Below are 17963 nucleotides of genomic sequence, written 5' to 3'. Positions count from 1 at the left end.
TACTCCTGTCCTCGGCCCACGGTTGGACTTGGAGACCATTCCATTCTCTCAGTTGTGGCCGAACGGCTAGATCGAAAGATACGGTGGGAGATTGACAACCAATCCATTTGCAGATTGAGAGAAAATCATGGACCATACTACCTAGTTCTGTGCCCGATACCAGGGGTAACCGAAGTTTGAATGAACGGCTGTCTTCAACGTCACAGGTGGTCCACAAGTTCTAAGTAGCGGCCGAACTTCTGCCCCTTTCCATGACTGGGTATTAAACCCTGGTAAACTGTGACTGATTGAGGATTTTGACCTACAAATGACACCATGTATCGCGCCGGAAATCTCATAAATCTATTAACCGTCTGGTCCATATTACCTGTACCTAACATCGGCACGTCTCATAGGCAACTTCGGAAAGATATCCCTAGTTAGATATGTAGAATATCGACTGACCTTCTTTTCCCGACAAACAAATTCTATCTATTAACTCCTCACAGATGGATACATCGTTTCGACCCAATGCGATTTACCATAGCATCCGAAACCCTAACGTAACATGACCTAATTACGTGCAGGAGCAGTTTACGTCCAGTTTGGGTCATGTCTACATGTCGCGGTGTATTATGCCAAAGCCTGCTCTCATTAGCAACAAAGAACGTCATAAAGATGATCCTTAGCCATCTCTCCATTTTATACAAACAATGAAAAAGATTTACGTCCAGCGATATAACAGAATAAACTCCTGAACCAGTAACATCAAGTTGCACAGAAGCGTCATGCATGACGTATTTTATGTGTAATTCGACACCGCGTACTTCATGATGCGTTTCTAACTTACGCGATATCTAGTATATTTCAAAAATAGCTGACGCTAAACCTTTCTTTAACATTCAGACTATCCATGGTGATTCGAGGTTTGAAACTCTTGCCAGTTTTAGGAAGGTTTGATACAACCTGGCGACCCCCGCTCAGATGATACATCTTTTAACGGCATAACCCATGGCCATGCGTTTATCACGTGAACGCCACGTGCTGCTGATGTCGGGGAGATTCACAACACAAACAATTGTGTAACCCAGTATAACGCACGGCGTTAAACAGGCGGAGAAAAACTTACAGACCATGCATTTTCTTGTTAAAATAGCTGATATCTCTGCCCATTATTTTAACATTTGGCTCTGTCCGCGCGGTTTTAAGATAAGTAGCGTTTCCAATACATCGTGGAATAGTCCAATAGTCGGGCTCTCCCCTGCACAAACACACTCTGTGCGACCTGCTCTTCTTAGAGGACTCTCTCTTCGAGGTTGGACAGTCTGCTTTAGATGACCTAAGACTCGTAGCGGTGGTAACACGTCCCGTGGAAACCTCCCTCAAGCTCCATGAAGCCACCGTAGCCGCTATCATCGGCATCCTGGCGGGCATACCCTCTCCTGAACTTGGCGAGTTGCGTGGCCGAACACCTTCCGCCAGACTTCTATCGTGCGCGATCAGGTACTGGTCGGTCACCTTATGTCCAATCTCCTCTAGCGACTCCTCTCACGGAGCCACATCTTTCGATCCCTAGCTATAAGACATGAGTCAAGGAGCTGCTAATGGACCATCTTACTCTTAGCACACGTCGCTTGATGCGTCTTCGGCGTCTCGTACAGTCCAAGCCACCCGTCTAGTAGATAGCTGCCAGGTACATGTATCGGTCAGGACCTGCACCCTCGGAGGCTCCTGAGAGAATTCCGTTCTAAACACCCTTCGGAACCCGTCCTCCGTCAACGCGTACCTCTTAGCACGGCCTGTTTGACCCTTCGGAACCTTTCGACTTGAGACTGGAAAGTCTCGACATAAGCAAGCAAGCAAGCCTGGCCTCGTCGTAGTATTCGGCATCGGCACCCGGATATCCATAACGCCTTTCCCGTCACCACAGCGCAGAACGCGGACGCCCAGCTGACCATTTCCCACTTGTTGGCCCACGCCACGCAACCTCAGAGCTCCAATCTCCAGCTCATGCTTTCTCTGAGAATCCGAGGCTTTCCCTTGCTCGTTCATCCCTCTCAAGTGCCTGCTGTGTTTCAACGAACTTGCTGATTCCCGGCCCTTTTAAACCTTGGCCTGTGCTATGGGTTGATCCATGACTACACAACACGTGCTAGGGCCCTAACTACCACAGAAATGTACTCTCCCCAGTACAACATCTAGTGCTATCCCCAGTAACAGAAGCCAGGTGGAGCCACCAACAACCCCCCTGTCACTATACTGAACAATCCCCACCTGATGAATTAGATAAAAGGAGACGTCCAGAACTACAGAACACTGTGGGCTTTCTGATCTGGCCTGACTGGACTACAAAACATACCGTGACGCTTATACAAACAGGAATGAATGTCCACCTAGACGGTCACCATTACTGCTATCTGCAACTCTTGAACTCAGCTCAGAAAGCGAAAAAGGACAGAAAAAAGGTTGTGTCCCAACTGTTACCATCGGCGGATCCAGGATTTTTGGAACGGGGGGGCGCAATATCAGTCGTGGCCGTAGCCGTGGCGACTAACGAAGGGAGTTTTTGCTTGATATTACATATACTTTCCCTTCTTAGTCGTGGGGCAGTACACGATTTGACTTCTAGTCTAGCGACGCCGGCCTTCAAACTTGCACGCCGGGCCCGATTCTTGTTCTCCCTGAACTCCTAACACCCTTACCTGCGACGCCGGTCACTAAAACGACGCCGGAAACCCCATGATAATCCACAACAGGGCTTGATGCGGCAGAAGTCAATGGAAAACAACATCGGGTCCGCCATTTTTGGTCTAAATTTTGAAGGAGAGGAACGTCATCGCTACGTCAGCGCTTGTATAGCCTGATTGGTCAAGCCTAGTCATATGAGTAAACGCACCAATCAGGCTGTACAAGCGCTCCTTCAAAATTTAGACCAAAAATGGCGGACCCGATGTTGTTTTCCATTGACTTCTGCCGCATCAAGCCCTGTTGTGGATTATCATGGGGTTTCCGGCGTCGTTTTAGTGACCGGCGTCGCAGGTAAGGGTGTTAGGAGTTCAGGGAGAACAAGAATCGGGCCCGGCGTGCAAGTTTGAAGGCCGGCGTCGCTAGACTAGAAGTCAAATCGTGTACTGCCCCACGACTAAGAAGGGAAAGTATATGTAATATCAAGCAAAAACTCCCTTCGTTAGTCGCCACGGCTATCGTGGCCGAAGGCCACGAAGGCGCGCAGCGTAAGCTGCGCGGGGGGAGAGCACGAGAGGGGGTTCCACCCCCTCTCGTTGGGGGGGTCTGGGGGGCCTCCCCCGGAAACTTTTAAAAATCTAGATGCTCTCTGGTGCATTTTAGAACCATTTCTGAGCAAAATAAACCCCGGCGGGATAAAGATTTTTTTACGTAGAATCAGCCAAAGGGGCGTCCGCCCGTCAAATGAGGCCAAATCTCACTTTGGACGGCCTGGACTCTGACACATGCACTGGCCGTCCGATCCATTTTTGACATTTCGGCACACGTTTTGCTGTGAAGTCGGTAGAAAAAATTGAGAAATGCGCATGGTCATTTTGTGTTTTCCACTGAAGCTGCGGACGTGGTGGTGCACGCTGGCACTTCTCGGTGTTGTTGATGTGGACTCATTAAACGTAACTACCTTCCTCAACTATGATTTGCCTGAGTGAGTCTCAAAATGCGACTGAATCCAACAGAAATTAAAAAGGGAGGCTAATTACCGTCAACAGTAGTACAGGAATCTTACAGGAACAACAGCCTTGCTTTCATAAAAGGAAGCCAACGGTGAACTTCCAGAGTTCTCTGTTACGCATTGTTAGCAGTCCATGACCGGGGGCGCGGCACACCCCAAAAACATCAAACTCACGCCGGGCCACTGTGCGGCACGCCCCCGTAATCTCTAAGAAAATTTTAGTGGAAAAAAAGTGCCGACGGCCCTTAGTACGTCCGCGGGGAATTTTCACTCGAACACCAATCACATACGGTGCTGTTCCCTGTTCTCATTGTCCCCTTTTAATAACAACAATACCGATTTTTGCGGTTCTACAAGCGGATTCTACAAGCGGTTATATCTTGAACTGGGACGAACTCGCGCCAAACATGAAAGTCACGAAATGCCTGAATGTTGATAGCATCGCAACGTAACAAAGCACAAAAGAAAACACATCAATGCATAAAAAAATTAATATGTTTTCCAGAAATCAATACAAATCACTTAAATCTCGCCCAATCGTCTTATAATCCTAGGATTTTATATTGGCACGTATTACAACGTGTATCAACATGCAATGTGATCGTGATCTCCCTCGTTTATGTTTGGATGCAGTGAGTACACCGAGTACAGCTGAGTACAGCCATCTTGTCCAAAGTTGTGTTGCGATTTTGCTCAATTTGACGCAAATACTAGCTCATTTTGGCAAGTAGCACGACTGCACGACGCATACGCAGGAAACGGGAATAGTACGTACAGGGTGAAACCAAACTGAGAGCCGAAGCACGAGGCTGTTATGTAGCCTGAGACATAACTTTCTTAAGTCTCCATGGCTGTCTTGGCTAGCGGTTACGATTTTGCCACCGGACTTTAATTTTCTAGCATCGACCCTACATTGAACCGGTCATGTGGACTCTTTTGACGGTAATTTACTTGCCCTGCTCATCTTTGACCCACAAATGGATCTATTTCATCGTAACTTAACTAGTTTCATACTTGTCCACGCTGGTTGTCAGTGGTAACTGGTAACGTTATGTTTGTAAAGAAACTACAGTCTGTGAATATTACTTCTAAGTTCATGTTTACTTACCTTTCCATGCTAGTAACGTTCACGGGGAACCGCCGGTGTTAGCGACATAAAATCGAACTCTTTGGTCGAGAACAAACGAATGAACATAAAATTAAACCAATGGGAACATAACTGATGTGGTAGCCGGTTTTATCAAAAGTTTTACGGTTACCGTAATAGTATTTTCCATGTCCAATGTGAAACTTGGTCGACGTTACCTACGTACCTGAAAACACGAGTATAGAAGTAAAACAGAGTGTGATAAGTGTACAGCAACGTGTGTGACAGCCTATTCTACTGATTTCCAGCGTTTTGAACAGCAATTTTTTGGGGAGTCGTTCCTATTCAATGCACCGCCATCGATGATAACATCAATGGCGGCGATACAAGATTTGCCTCTAAACATGCGGGAAATTGCGTTTATAAATGAATGAACTTTATTGCTCGACACTAGTTGTTAAGTTGTATAGCAACAATGACAAAGCAAGCAATATAATAAAACTAGTATATTCTAAAAGCTATGACAACCAGAACATATTTTTGATGGCTTGAAAATCCTAACTAAATTTCCCGGGAGAGGATGACCCCGCCCCGGACCTCGATTGCCAGCGCCGCTTTCTGGGCTGGCGGGAAGGTAAGTCTTGTATCGTGGCAGCGCATAAACCTAATCAATCTCTAAACTAGTCTAATAATATCTATACTGAAGTCAAGAACTCTAGAATTAACAGAGTTCTCTTTTCATTTGAGCGGATTGATAATATAAAGTTGATCCTCGGCCCCTAGCCTTGCCCTCAACAAAAGTTTTGGCCGGTCGGCTTGTGTACTTTTTTTTTTTGGACGGCGCGAACGGGGGGGCGCGCGCCGGGTGCGCCCCCCTCTGGATCCGCGCATGGTTACTTAGCCGCCACTGCTTGTTGTAAAGCCTTTCCTCTTGCCATGCTAACTCAGCTTGACGATAATCAATTTTTCCCCACTGTCCTACACCTTGACCGTCAAGTACCCGCCACGATCACGACAGCCACATATGAATGTATTGCACAGATTCATCCTCTCGGGTGGGATAGTCATTTTGAGTCTATCTACTCATGTAATCCTCCGCTACAGTGCAGAAGGCGTCCCCCATGTCCCCAGACATTTCCTCTTTCTCCGAATCTCTCAAACCTTGTCCATTTCCGTCATCGTATTAGCTGCTGTCCTGCAGTGCCGCACTCCTGAACGGTCGGCAGGAAGATGAAAATGACAGGCGTAACATACTGGGGTAGCGCCTGCTCCTACTCCCCCTCCAAAATATTCGTTTCCCCAACCACTTGCTTCTTGCAAATCCTTATCTCTTACCGTGCTACTCAACTTGAAGATGATCAGTTTCCCCTTCTGGCCTATTAACCTTGGCAGTCACATGTACCCCGATCACAACAATCCTACCGACCCATAGGGATATCTAGTACAAATTCATTCTCTCGTGAGGGATAGTCCTGCCTTCCAGGTGGGAACTTCACAACACCTTGTTCAGACCGCCCAGGCTTGTCCTCCTGGTCCGACACAACCTGTTACCTCGGACTCTAAGCATGTACTGTCCCCTGTCGAGACACTTTCCCGTCCTGAACCAAACGCTTGGTCGGACCATACCATTCTGAGCAACTGCCCCGTTCAGCATTTCTGATCTTATTATCGCATAAGGTCACTGGTAAGCTAAGCCGTCGTCACGTGGGTTCCAAGACGTGATAAAAAAGTGACCCGAAGGTGACCTGTCATCAGCGACGTCATCCTCATGGCACAAGAAGGGGAGATCCCTTATTGTCACATCATGACGCGGCTCTCTGCGCACTCGCGCAGACGACTCGGCCTCAGAGAACGCCCTTCTTCTGGCAGCCGCTGGGGCTGACGGAAGTTTTAGCTGAACGTCTCATGGATAACTGTGGGTGTGTCCCAAAACTAGGCGATACTGGATTTCTTCCAAAAGCAAAATTTTTCATTGGGAATGCCCCACAGACTCCTGAGGCATTCCTTTTCTTTGCTGTGCCTGCCTATGCCGTGATCCGGTCAAAGGGGTTCTCCAAAACCAACGTCTCTAGTATGACGTCCGTCGCTGCAAGGTTACGGTCACACATGCCAATGGATGCCAATTAAATAGGATGTTTGGCCTCCTGCTGAACTCCATGCCTCCCACTGAAATTCCACCCATATCTACCGTGATCTGTACGGGGGTACCGTACCCCAGGCCATCCGTAACTCCATGACTGCCTTGACTATACCTCAACTACTTTCTTGCCCTGGGCTTATTTCCTCACGATCCTTACTCCAGTCAAACGCGAAAACCCGTCCACCAAAAGCCACAGGACTGTGCGATTCCCGCTTCTTGATGACCATCGCCACAACCTGATCGACATTGTTGACTTTGGCCAAGCTGCTACTGGCCGAGCAACCCCCGTTTTGAAACACTTACGGATATCCCAGCTTCGACAAATGAACTCTCCTACAAAATAGAGGCATAATGGCTTCTTCGTGCATCTGCACCTTATGACCAACTGCGTCACGTACTTTCCCACGTCTGAAACCGCGAATTGCCAGTGAGGATATACCAGTTTCCTTCTTTCTTGCGCCACATCTCCTAGGTCTACGGCAACAGCTCACCAATTTTAACGAGATAACTTACACCGTAACGCCCTGAGGTGGTCAGGTTTAGGTTGCGACTCTTCCAAAGATGGTATCCCTATCCTCACGTGTGCGTTGCACAACCTCCGCTCTCCTCATGGCATCGAGTGAGAAAAAGGGGTGAGGAACGTCACTGTCCTCCACACCCGCCACAAATTACAGCCTCTTTGCCCGCCGTCCTCGCCGGGCTGTTTACTCAGGGAGGGTAGCTTCTCTCCCCCTCACAACTTGAACACATACTTGAATTCTTCTTAGACATATACGTGAAGTCTTCCCTCCAAAACCGACCGATATTTCTTCGTCCGTGACAACGAAAAATTAGAAGACGTACCGGCGGAATTTAGAACGATGCAACCTGATGCCTCGCCAAAAAGCTCTGACGTCATACACGTTGAGGCACCTGTAAACCCAAGCTGCAACCTGGGTATCTTCTAACTCCCTTTCATTTCCGTCACATGACCCTTTTGCCACCTAGCGCTGGGGAATTCAAAAACGCATGTCGAAAGGATCAGCGACAGCGTACAAAATTTCTCTGGGGTCGGACGACCCCTACAGATTATGGTCAGCAAAACTGCTGACTCGCGACACTGGACGCCCTGTAGACAGTTCACGTCAGCAACGATTCCTCGGACCGTCCCGCATCCATTGGCATCCCGTCGCATTATACGACGACCAACTGTGCTCCGACACGAGTTAGCCACGCGGTTTCTAAGTCGAGCCAGCCCCCCTCGGCATCTCGCCGTTCTGCGTAACGTCACACCGTACTCAAACAAAGGGCTGTCAAGAATTCTCGGATAGTTCAGCTTCCCGCGGCATCCCATCGCCCTGGGTAACGTTACCCTGCACTCACACAGAAGCTGAACATCATACCTCCGACTATCCCGCTTCCCGCAGCACCCTATCGCACTGGATACGACACACGTCACCCGTAATATCTCGAATCCATCCTGCCACGGCACCCCATCGCACTAGACAACATCAAATCTCACTCGTCAAATCCCGAATCCAGCTTCCCGCGGCACCCAATCGCACTGGATAACATCAAACCTCACTCGTCAAATCTCGAATCCAGCTTTCCGCGGCACCCCATCGCAATGGACAACGTCACACACTACTCGTAAAGTCTCGGATCCAACTTTCCGCGGCACACCATCGCATTGGATTACGTCACACATTACTCGTAAAATCTCGAATCCAGCTTTTCCGCGGCACCCCCTGGCGATAGATAACGTCACACATTACTCCTAATAATCTCGGTCCAGCCTCCCGCGGCACTCACACTGGATAACATCGCACTGGATAACGTCACACATTACTCAAAATAATCTCGGTCCAACTCTCCGCGGCACTGGGTAACATCAAACATCACTCGACAACTCTCGAATCCAGCTTTCCGCGGCACCCCATCGCACTGGATAACGTTACACATTACTCGTAAAATCTCGGATCCAACTTTCCGCGGCACCCCATCGCAATGGATAACGTCACACATTACTTATAATAATCTCGGTCCAGCTTCCCGCGGCACTCCATCGCACTGGATAACGTCACACATTACTCAAAATAATCTCGGTCCAACTCTCCGCGGCACTGGGTAATATCAAACATCACTCGACAACTCTCGAGTCCAGCTTCCCGCGGCACCCCATCGCACTGGATAACGTTACACATAACTCGTAAAATAGTAGAAACGTCACAAATTACTCGTAAAATCTCGAATCCAGCTTACCGCGGCACCCCATCGCACTGGATAACGTCACACATAACTCGTAAAATAGTAGAAACGTCACAAATTACTCGTAAAATCTCGAATCCAGCTTCCCGCGGCACCCCATCGCACTGGAAACGTCACACATAACTCGTAAAATAGTAGAAACGTCACAAATTACTCGTAAAATCTCGAATCCAGCTTCCCGCGGCACCCCATCGCACTGGATAACGTCACACATTACTCCTAATAATCTCGGTCCAGCTTCCCGCGGCGTTCCATCGCACTGAATAACGTCACAAATTACTCGTAGAATCTCGGATCCAACTTTCCGCGGCACCCCATCGCACTGGATAACGTCACAAACTACTCGTCAAATCTCTAATCCAGCTTCCCGCGGCACCCCATCGCACTGGATGACGTCACAAATTACTCGTCAAATCTCGAATCCAGCTTCCCGCGGCACCCCATCGCACTGGATAACATCGATTGAAGACCTTTATTGTATGTTCGTGCCCCGAGGGGCTAGATACAAGTCGTTTAACACAAACCAAACTAACATCTAAGTGACATGTACAGTGAAATATGTACAGTACATTGTGTAAACATACATGGTAGAAGAAAAGGATAAGCTAAGCTAATCTAGTAAAGTCAACTTCTTCTCGCTTCTTTGTACATGTGTAGATGTATGGACAGATCATGTTTCTTATACAAGGGTTATCTAGACGCAACAAAATATGAATTTATTCGTTGCGTTTAAATATTCAAAGTATCACACTTCCCGCGGCACCCCATCGCACTGGATAACATCAATCCACACTCGTCAGATCTCGAATCCAGCTTCCCGCGGCACCCCATCGCACCGGATAACATCAAACCACACTCGTCAAATCTCGAATCCAGCTTCCCGCGGCACCCCATCGCACTGGACAACATCAAATCTCACTCGTCAAATCTCGAATCCAGCTTCCCGCGGCACCCCATCGCACTGGATAACATCAAACCACACTCGTCAAATCTCGAATCCAGCTTCCCGCGGCACCCCATCGCACTGGATAACGTCACAAATTACTCGTCAAATCCCGAATCCAGCTTCCCGCGGCACCCCATCGCACTGGATAACGTCACAAATTACTCGTCAAGTCTCGAATCCAGCTTCCCGCGGCACCCCATCGCACTGGAAAACGTTACAAATTACTCGTCAAATCTCGAATCCAGCTTCCCGCGGCACCCCATCGCACTGGAAAACGTCACAAATTACTCGTCAAATCTCGAATCCAGCTTCCCGCGGCACCCCATCGCACTGGATAACGCCACAAATTACTCGTCAAGTCTCGAATCCAGCTTCCCGCGGCACCCCATCGCACTGGATAACGTCACAAATTACTCGTCAAGTCTCGAATCCAGCTTCCCGCGGCACCCCATCGCACTGGATAACGTCACAAATCACTCGTCAAATCTCGAATCCAGCTTCCCGCGGCACCCCATCGCACTGGATAACGTCAAAAATTACTCGTCACATCTCGAATCCAGCTTCCCGCGGCACCCCATCGCACTGGATACCGTCACATATTACTCGCGTAATAACAATCGTTAAACGTCGCGCAATAACAAACGTCAAACGTTACAAATACTCAAAACGGTTAACAGCAACTTTCACAAACTACCAGAAAGGAGGAAGAAAACCTGCATCTCCGGTCGCAGTCCTCTGTGGGCTACCGCGCACGTGTGTCTGGGCCGGGCAGGGATGTTCCTAGATCCTCAGGTCCTTCGCCCCTCCTGCTTTTGACGTTTGTAGGTCCGGAGGCAACACGCTATTCCACGCTGCACTGGAAACGTCATCACCAGGAAGGGAGAGCCAGGAAGTCTATGTATAAACACAAAACGAGACATAAGGACCAGAACTAGATGGGCTCCCGGAAAATTTCCTGGCCCCAGACGTACAATGGTCCATCAACATACGCACGATTCACCCTGCCCGGCCCCCACATGCCAGCAAGTGACGTTACGTGGGGTAACCGGAGCTCACATACACTTCAACAACTATTTCTCTCGTGTTTCCCAACCACGGAAACAACAATTAAATTCTCACATTCCAACCTCGTACACACAGCCGCTGCACTCACGCACCACAATGCATAACAAAGCAACACACCTAATTAAATCAGGAGAATGCACGTGCCGCCCAGCTGGGGTACGCCACGCTCTTTTCCTGTCAAAACACGAGAAAGACGAAAATGGCGAACAAGTATCAAACTACCCTAAACGTGACGCCCGACCACGCTGGAATTGGGAACCCCTGGCCTTTCCCCGCGGAGGATGGCGATGGATTCTCTTTCGCCCGTGCCAGACGCCCTGGTCGCGGCCATCTTCCAAACTCAGGCCAGCAGCCGTCTCAACACCAAGTAGCACTTTCCCCACCTGAAAAATCTCACTTGAACGGCACAAAACAAAAATAACGCAACAATCGTCTAGCTCCCGGCCTGTAACACTTGTCAGCGCTAGTAGGAAACACAACCGGAATTCCTACACGGAGGATGGCACCGGATTCGTACCCTGAAATAAAACACTCTCAAAAAGACGTTGTCTTGCCTCCTCCGAGTCTCGCACGCCGTATCGAGCCAAAGCTCTGTTCACACCTAGAGCGGTAAAACTCACAAGAACACGAACACAAACATACATCCAAGGACGCAGACAAAGAAAAATTGAGAGTCCCGCTCAAGTCAGGTCGAAAATTCACACGTGTGGCGATAAGACGTGGCACGCCGCAGACAAATCTGCCCCTGCAATACGTCTCAAAACAAATTCAAATTAGGGCAGAATAAAAACACGCGTCCACACATGAGCTAGCTTACAGCAAACCTTCCGGGGGACCACGTCCCCCCGACGCAAACCAAACGACCGCCCCGACACACCAGGTCACCGCTGCGGGAGTCCACTGTCACATCTCCCGCCGGCCTCCCGAACTTCTTACGGCAGGTTTCTGTCTTGGTCGGGGGTAGAGCAAGAGGTCCGACGTGTAGAAGGAGCATGGCCGAAGTGAACGAAGGGGTCATAACGCCAAGCATTGTGGGGGTGATGACGTCATCCCTGCTGACCAATGGCCGAGCACAATAAACAGTGTGCCAAAACGATGCATGCACCAAAATTTGACACGTTGTTGATAAGTAATTCTCAGGCTTATAAGAAAGACTTGTTAAAGGGTTCCAGAAAAAGAAGAACAATTGTTCTAATCAACTGGGAGGATATATTGTAATGGCTGTTAAAGTGTAAAAACTGCTTGGTTGGGTTTCTAAGAAAATGCTGACTTGGCTATTTTCAACCGTGGAATTTTTCCAAACGGAACATTGTTTTATGAATTTAAACGTCGTCGCAATTTTTAAAGCTAATAAGGACTTCTTAATGATCTTGTTCAAAAACAATGCATCATGCATTTGGTGATTCTAGGTCCCGCCGAGATTTGAACTCGAATCACTGGATTCAAAGTCCAGAGTGCTAACCATTACACCACGGGACCTCTATGACAACACGTCCTCAAGCAGATGTTTTGTCTTGAAACCGCGTTTGATTTTACAAACAGAACAGAACAAACAAAACAGCTTGTCGCCAAATAACTCCAGCTCTTGTGTATAAAATGGTTACATAGAAGAGGGTCACGCCCCGTACGTGTAGTTAATCTAGCTATATCGATGTATGTGGAAGATTATACGGTTTATACAAGTCAAGTTTATTGCACAACAATTGCATCAGGTACAATGTATGGCAAATAACATGGAATATTAACAACTACGGACTATTCATACTAGTGTACTCTAATATCATTACTCGATACATAAGATATGGAACGATACGTTTCACATTATGGCACGGCTTCTCTTTTGCATAGCATTATATATGTGAACACAAGCTAAAGCAAAGCTACTCTCTACGCAGATGCATGGATCCGACTCGGTCCTCCTTGGTCTCAGTATTTTTAGCGTGTTTTTCAACATTATTGAAGTAAATCCTACTAGAGGGAGGCAAATATTTTAAAAAAGTACAATACTTGAAATGTTGCAAAATCAAGCGTAAAACGTTGGTTCTTACATCTGCTTGGAGATGAAAGTAGGCCATGTCAGTTTCGGACCGAATGTAGCCTTAAAGTCAGAAGGCTGTTCTGTCACGCGGATGGAGGGTGGCCATTAGTCTTTGTCATGTTGTCTTCAAAATGATTCCATTGTCACAATAAAGAATGCCTACTGGACATTGTCTGGAATCCATGACGTTTGGCCTTTGCAAAAAAGAATGGATAGATCAACTATCTTTGTGGTTGTCTTAGGCGTACATTCGTACATATACTAGGTCCCGCAGAGATTTGAACTCGGATCACTGGATTCAAAGTCCAGAGTGCTAACCATTACACCACTGGACCGGCAGGATGAAAGATTACCTTTGGCAAATCTGTTGGCTTGAATTGAATACTTTCTTTTCATTTGGCCAGATCGCGATCTACAAGACAAATACATCATTAAAAAAAACATTATTAGAAAGTGGAAAGGCAACATTTGCAAGCATATACACAACATTTCACTCAAACCCCTCCCCATGCAAAAAATTGGCTGTTGAAAAAAATCACCCCTATGCAAAAATGGAACATTCCAAAATAACTTCTGCCTAAAAGTGAAACATTGCAAAGTCATTCCAGTCCAAGATGACACCCTTGGTATGGAGTTAGATATATAAAAAAAAGATGAACATGTACTACCGCCCCTAGTAGAGCAACCATTGTTTAGCTTAGTTCGATTGGAAGCTTTGAAGTCTGGGGTGTAGTGTCGGAGTGGGACAGGCGGAAGGGGTTGGGTTACAAATCCGCATGCCGTGAACATTTTCTAATAGTCTCTTCATGTCTCAGCTACAGATCTGAAATCCAAGTAAACGTCGTTTGCTCTTGTGCAAAATGAGACGAATCTGGTTTCTATAAATGATTCGTGTGGTCAGGTCCCGCCGAGATTTGAACTCGGATCACTGGATTCAAAGTCCAGAGTGCTAACCATTACACCACGGGACCGCCGTGATATAATACTGATCAGCTGGCGCGATCATCCATACTGCAGTACTGGAATCAGGAAGTTTACAGAACAGAGAGTGCACGTTTATTTTGGACGTGATTGGATCCAGAACAAAGAGTGCGGAAAAATAAGTAAATGGTAATGCAGATATTCGGAAACAAATGATACATCGACCTTTCAAATGAGGAGCAGGGAAACCCTGCTACCAGACTTGTTTAACTGGGCTTTCTGTCTTTGTCTAACAACAGCAGAAACGCGAAAGTGACACGGAGACAAGGTAGCGAAACATGTAATACAAACATTGTAGTAAGTTGTCTCACATTCAAGACATCGGTTATGGGGAAGAGTGCCTAGCTAGGTAGTGAAAGGTTGTTCAATGTAATACGATTGTGATGAATGGGAATAAACGGATCATGATACATTTGTGTATGTTCGTAAATATTTTTACGCGCTGGTACGGAAGGATTACGCCGTGAGGAAGACACTCTGAGATAGATGTGTGTCCAAGCGTCGGTACTAATAAAATGTTAATTGCAAAATAAGAATATTGTTTTGACAAATCATTTAACTCTTACACACAACCCAGAAAGGTTGCTACTTTTTTGGGCCTTTCGAGACGTATTCTGCCTTCAACCCGGTAAGTACAGATCTCGCATTGGAGTCCTCTTGTCACGTGACTGGTGATGTTGCCTACCATGTAATAACATTGTTATTATATACATGTATGTTAAGAGGGGCAACCGTTTGTCTAAGTTGAATTGACCTGCAGGAAAAGGGGAAAAAGGGCAACCAGTGCAAATTTTTAAGCGCGTTTTTCTAAAGCCTAGCCCACTTGTTTCTCGACGCTTTGTTGTTTTCGACAGCTTCTCTCTGGGTGGAAAAAGGCCGCCGGTCCTATTGTCTGGATTATCGGCTGCGTGTGTAACAGCTGGGAGACTTGGGCGATGTGCTTATTGTTCCAGTCGGGATTGTTCCATGTCGTCATTTTAATAATCATAAACGAGTTCATTTCGTCCACAAGCTTTTATCTGAATTAGCACAAAAATTTTCCTATAAATTATTTCCTTCTTGGTATAAACACGCTGTCATGAAGAATATTTGCAGCAAACGATTTCTGTCATGAGAAGCCACTTTATTTGTACAATGTTATGGCTTAGCAAAATTATGTCTATTATGGCGTAATATCGACATTTCAGGACTGACCCCGCACAGTCGCTGTTGATAGATCCGGGCCGTATTGACGGACACAGACGATTGTCCACGTCGCCTCTCAGTCAGCAGACGCGAAATTTGGCATAGAGTGCTCATAACGACATGCTAGAATTCTAACGCACTTTATACCTGTATGTATCGCACAGCGCGCTACTTACAAGAAAGTTGAAGTTTTGCACCTTAAAGGTTAACGTTAAGAAAGTGTCCTGAAGATGGTGAAGACGACGAAGGAAGAAGAGGTGGAGCTCCTCAGCCCGGCGTCGTCGGACGACTTCACGGTGGAGGGGGACCTGGGGAAGAAAGAGCCGCCTTCGTCAGGTACAGGTGAGGGGAGTTTAACAAGAGGGTTGGTGTATGTGGGCTATCTATGAACTCTTTAGATTACCATGCATGCGATACCGTTTCTGGGGCCTACCCATGACAGCTTATTGGCTTTCAGGCCAGTATGCCTCCAAGGAACTTTCCTCAGCCTGTGGGAATATTTCCTTGGGTGCATGTGGGCCCTATAGCCGAGGAGTTGGCCTGTGTAAGCCCTGGCAACACTGTTAACAGTCTTGCGTCCAGGCTACCTTGAGTACTGACGCTGCCTGAAGAACGAGAATGCATAGATAATAAAGCTCATGTTAGAGTTCCAGACAATTCATGTCGTTGATTAACAGATTACAGGTTAATATGAAAAGTGCATTCCAATATATCTTGTGCTGTACCTTAGCGATCTGTTCTGAGAGGCACGTACTGGACGCAAGCTTGAATGGCATGCCGACCAACCCATCTTAACCCCTTCACATGATAGTTACACTGGTACTATAGTTTGAACACACATACAATGGACGATATCTTAAGTCTCTTACTAATAGTAGGCTTTATGCATATGCGAGAGAATGTGCATAAGACATAAAGGTAACTTAATAAATACATTGTTGGTTGTAGCCCCCCCCCCCCCCCCCACCTGCGACAAAATCTATATCCAGGCATCATCAGGTGTGACCTGCATGTCAGTCGCGTGTCCGTAAACAGACATGAAGTCATCAGACGGAAATACATACAGGACATTAAGTAGTACCGACAACAATGTTGACATTTGCTAGACAATGTTCCACAAGAGACAGTTCACACCGGGTTAACACATTACAATTACTTTTTAGTAGAAATAAAAAAAATACAAATACTTTTCAAAGCTAGAAAAGACAGCCGTTCTATCAAAAATGGTGAAATTTACTTTAAGACGATAACTTACATACAACGTAACGACAACAGCGACAGCTGCTGCATAAATTGTTGGACTGTATATGATGCTTGACCGGCGTTCAGCACCAAGGACAGATGCCGTGTGGGAAGTGGTAACAATTAAACATCTGACAAAATATATGCAGCGTAGAACAAAGCGTTTAATGGCACCTTGAAAGGTTGTCTTTATATGGACACAGTATCTAACCCTGACACAAAAATTAACAATGAAAAGATAAACAGTTACAAGCATAAAACAAACCAGATGTCAAAGACAAGCGATGTCGTATTTGCTTGGATCTGGACTTTGTAATTAATGTCAAAGTGTTTATTTGTTTGTTTCACATGAGCGATAAACCGCCTTAATGCGCAATACATCAGTTTTGTACTGTAAGCACAAGTTGCGTTATACCGGACTGTAAGGTTTGATCCACTTACATCGGGATGGACCTCTACTCTTTTCGACAAGTGTGGTGGGTTCTTAAACGTGGCCTAAAACCAATGTCGTTCTCCTCAAACACAGATCTTCCTAAACGTCCCATCCAAGAGGACGCCCCTAACCGAAGGAAGTGACCCCGTTTGATTCGAGTGAGGAAATAGGCGTTAAGTGCCTTCCCAGGAGCGCAATATTCGATTAGGGAATTGAACCCAAAATTTTACATTCTTAGCCAACAACCCTATTAAACCACAAGACCATCTTGCCAACTGTTTTATTCTGCTCTCCACAGAAGCCGGCCCATGAAGACGTTTTCGAAGATGAAGGTTGTATTTGCTTGGATCCGGAATTCTTGATGAACGACAAACTGTTTATTTAATTGTCTGTTTGGCCACAGTCAGTTACCCCCTTTCACCTAAGTCGAGTGAGAAAATCGGAGTTAGGTGCCTTTCCTAAGAGCAATACTCGATCTAAGTCAACAACAACCGTAACCACAAGACCATCTTGCAAACTGTTTTATGATCTTTTATCTGTTCTCCGCAGAAGCCAGTGAAGAAGTTCCCGAAGACGAAGATGAAGAGGACGGTCTGGAGAACGTGACCTTGCTAAACGTCCAGCGCACGTCAGAGGTCGACTACCAGAAACAACAGGACGTCTGCGCATGCCTGAAGACCCGCTCATGCGCGGTGATGCTGGGCGTGCTGATTCTCCTGTCCATATTAGGCGTGCAGTTCCGGCTGTACTTCCTGTTCTATGAGAACATGTCCGGGAAGGCACGGCCGCACGTGTCGCTGCCAACGGCCTGTGGGACCGTGGTGGGGGTGGAGGAGGACGGGCTCTTTATCTTTAAAGGTGACGTTATAATTTGTTGTTAATCTCTTCACTTCTTTAACCGTAAACGGGAGGTGTCCAAAGTT

At 46.9% G+C, this 17963-nt stretch overlaps 1 protein-coding gene, 1 long non-coding RNA gene and 3 other non-coding genes across 6 annotated transcripts; 1 reads left to right on the top strand and 4 right to left on the bottom strand.

Moving 5' to 3' along the window:
• Window positions 1–9608: 9608 nt before the first annotated feature.
• Window positions 9609–12238, bottom strand: LOC136429749 (uncharacterized). The gene is made up of 2 exons (XR_010754803.1): window positions 11384–12238; window positions 9609–10990 (listed from the first exon to the last, which is right to left on the bottom strand). It is a non-coding gene; the product is annotated as an uncharacterized lncRNA (long non-coding RNA).
• A 330-nt stretch (window positions 12239–12568) lies between these two features.
• On the bottom strand, window positions 12569–12640 carry Trnaq-uug (transfer RNA glutamine (anticodon UUG)). Its single transcript has one exon. It is a non-coding gene; the product is annotated as a tRNA-Gln (tRNA).
• An 822-nt stretch (window positions 12641–13462) lies between these two features.
• Trnaq-uug (transfer RNA glutamine (anticodon UUG)) lies at window positions 13463–13534 on the bottom strand. Its single transcript has one exon. It is a non-coding gene; the product is annotated as a tRNA-Gln (tRNA).
• Window positions 13535–14098: 564 nt separating this feature from the next.
• Trnaq-uug (transfer RNA glutamine (anticodon UUG)) lies at window positions 14099–14170 on the bottom strand. The gene has a single exon. It is a non-coding gene; the product is annotated as a tRNA-Gln (tRNA).
• Window positions 14171–15515: 1345 nt separating this feature from the next.
• On the top strand, window positions 15516–17936 carry LOC136429748 (uncharacterized). Of its 2 annotated transcripts, none has more exons than XM_066419705.1 (2): window positions 15516–15701; window positions 17590–17936. In XM_066419705.1, the coding sequence occupies exons 1-2, from the start codon at window positions 15596–15598 to the stop codon at window positions 17919–17921; spliced, it is 438 nt and encodes a 145-aa protein (XP_066275802.1). In that variant the 5' UTR covers window positions 15516–15595; the 3' UTR covers window positions 17922–17936. The 2 variants fall into 2 exon arrangements, with proteins under 2 accessions (XP_066275802.1, XP_066275801.1); XM_066419704.1 differs by having other exon boundaries at window positions 15516–15707.
• The last annotated feature ends 27 nt before the right edge of the window (window positions 17937–17963 follow it).

This window comes from Branchiostoma lanceolatum, chromosome 3, assembly GCF_035083965.1.
Source record: "Branchiostoma lanceolatum isolate klBraLanc5 chromosome 3, klBraLanc5.hap2, whole genome shotgun sequence".
Lineage (NCBI taxonomy): Eukaryota > Metazoa > Chordata > Leptocardii > Amphioxiformes > Branchiostomatidae > Branchiostoma > Branchiostoma lanceolatum.
This window is presented reverse-complemented; position numbering and strand designations above follow the sequence as displayed.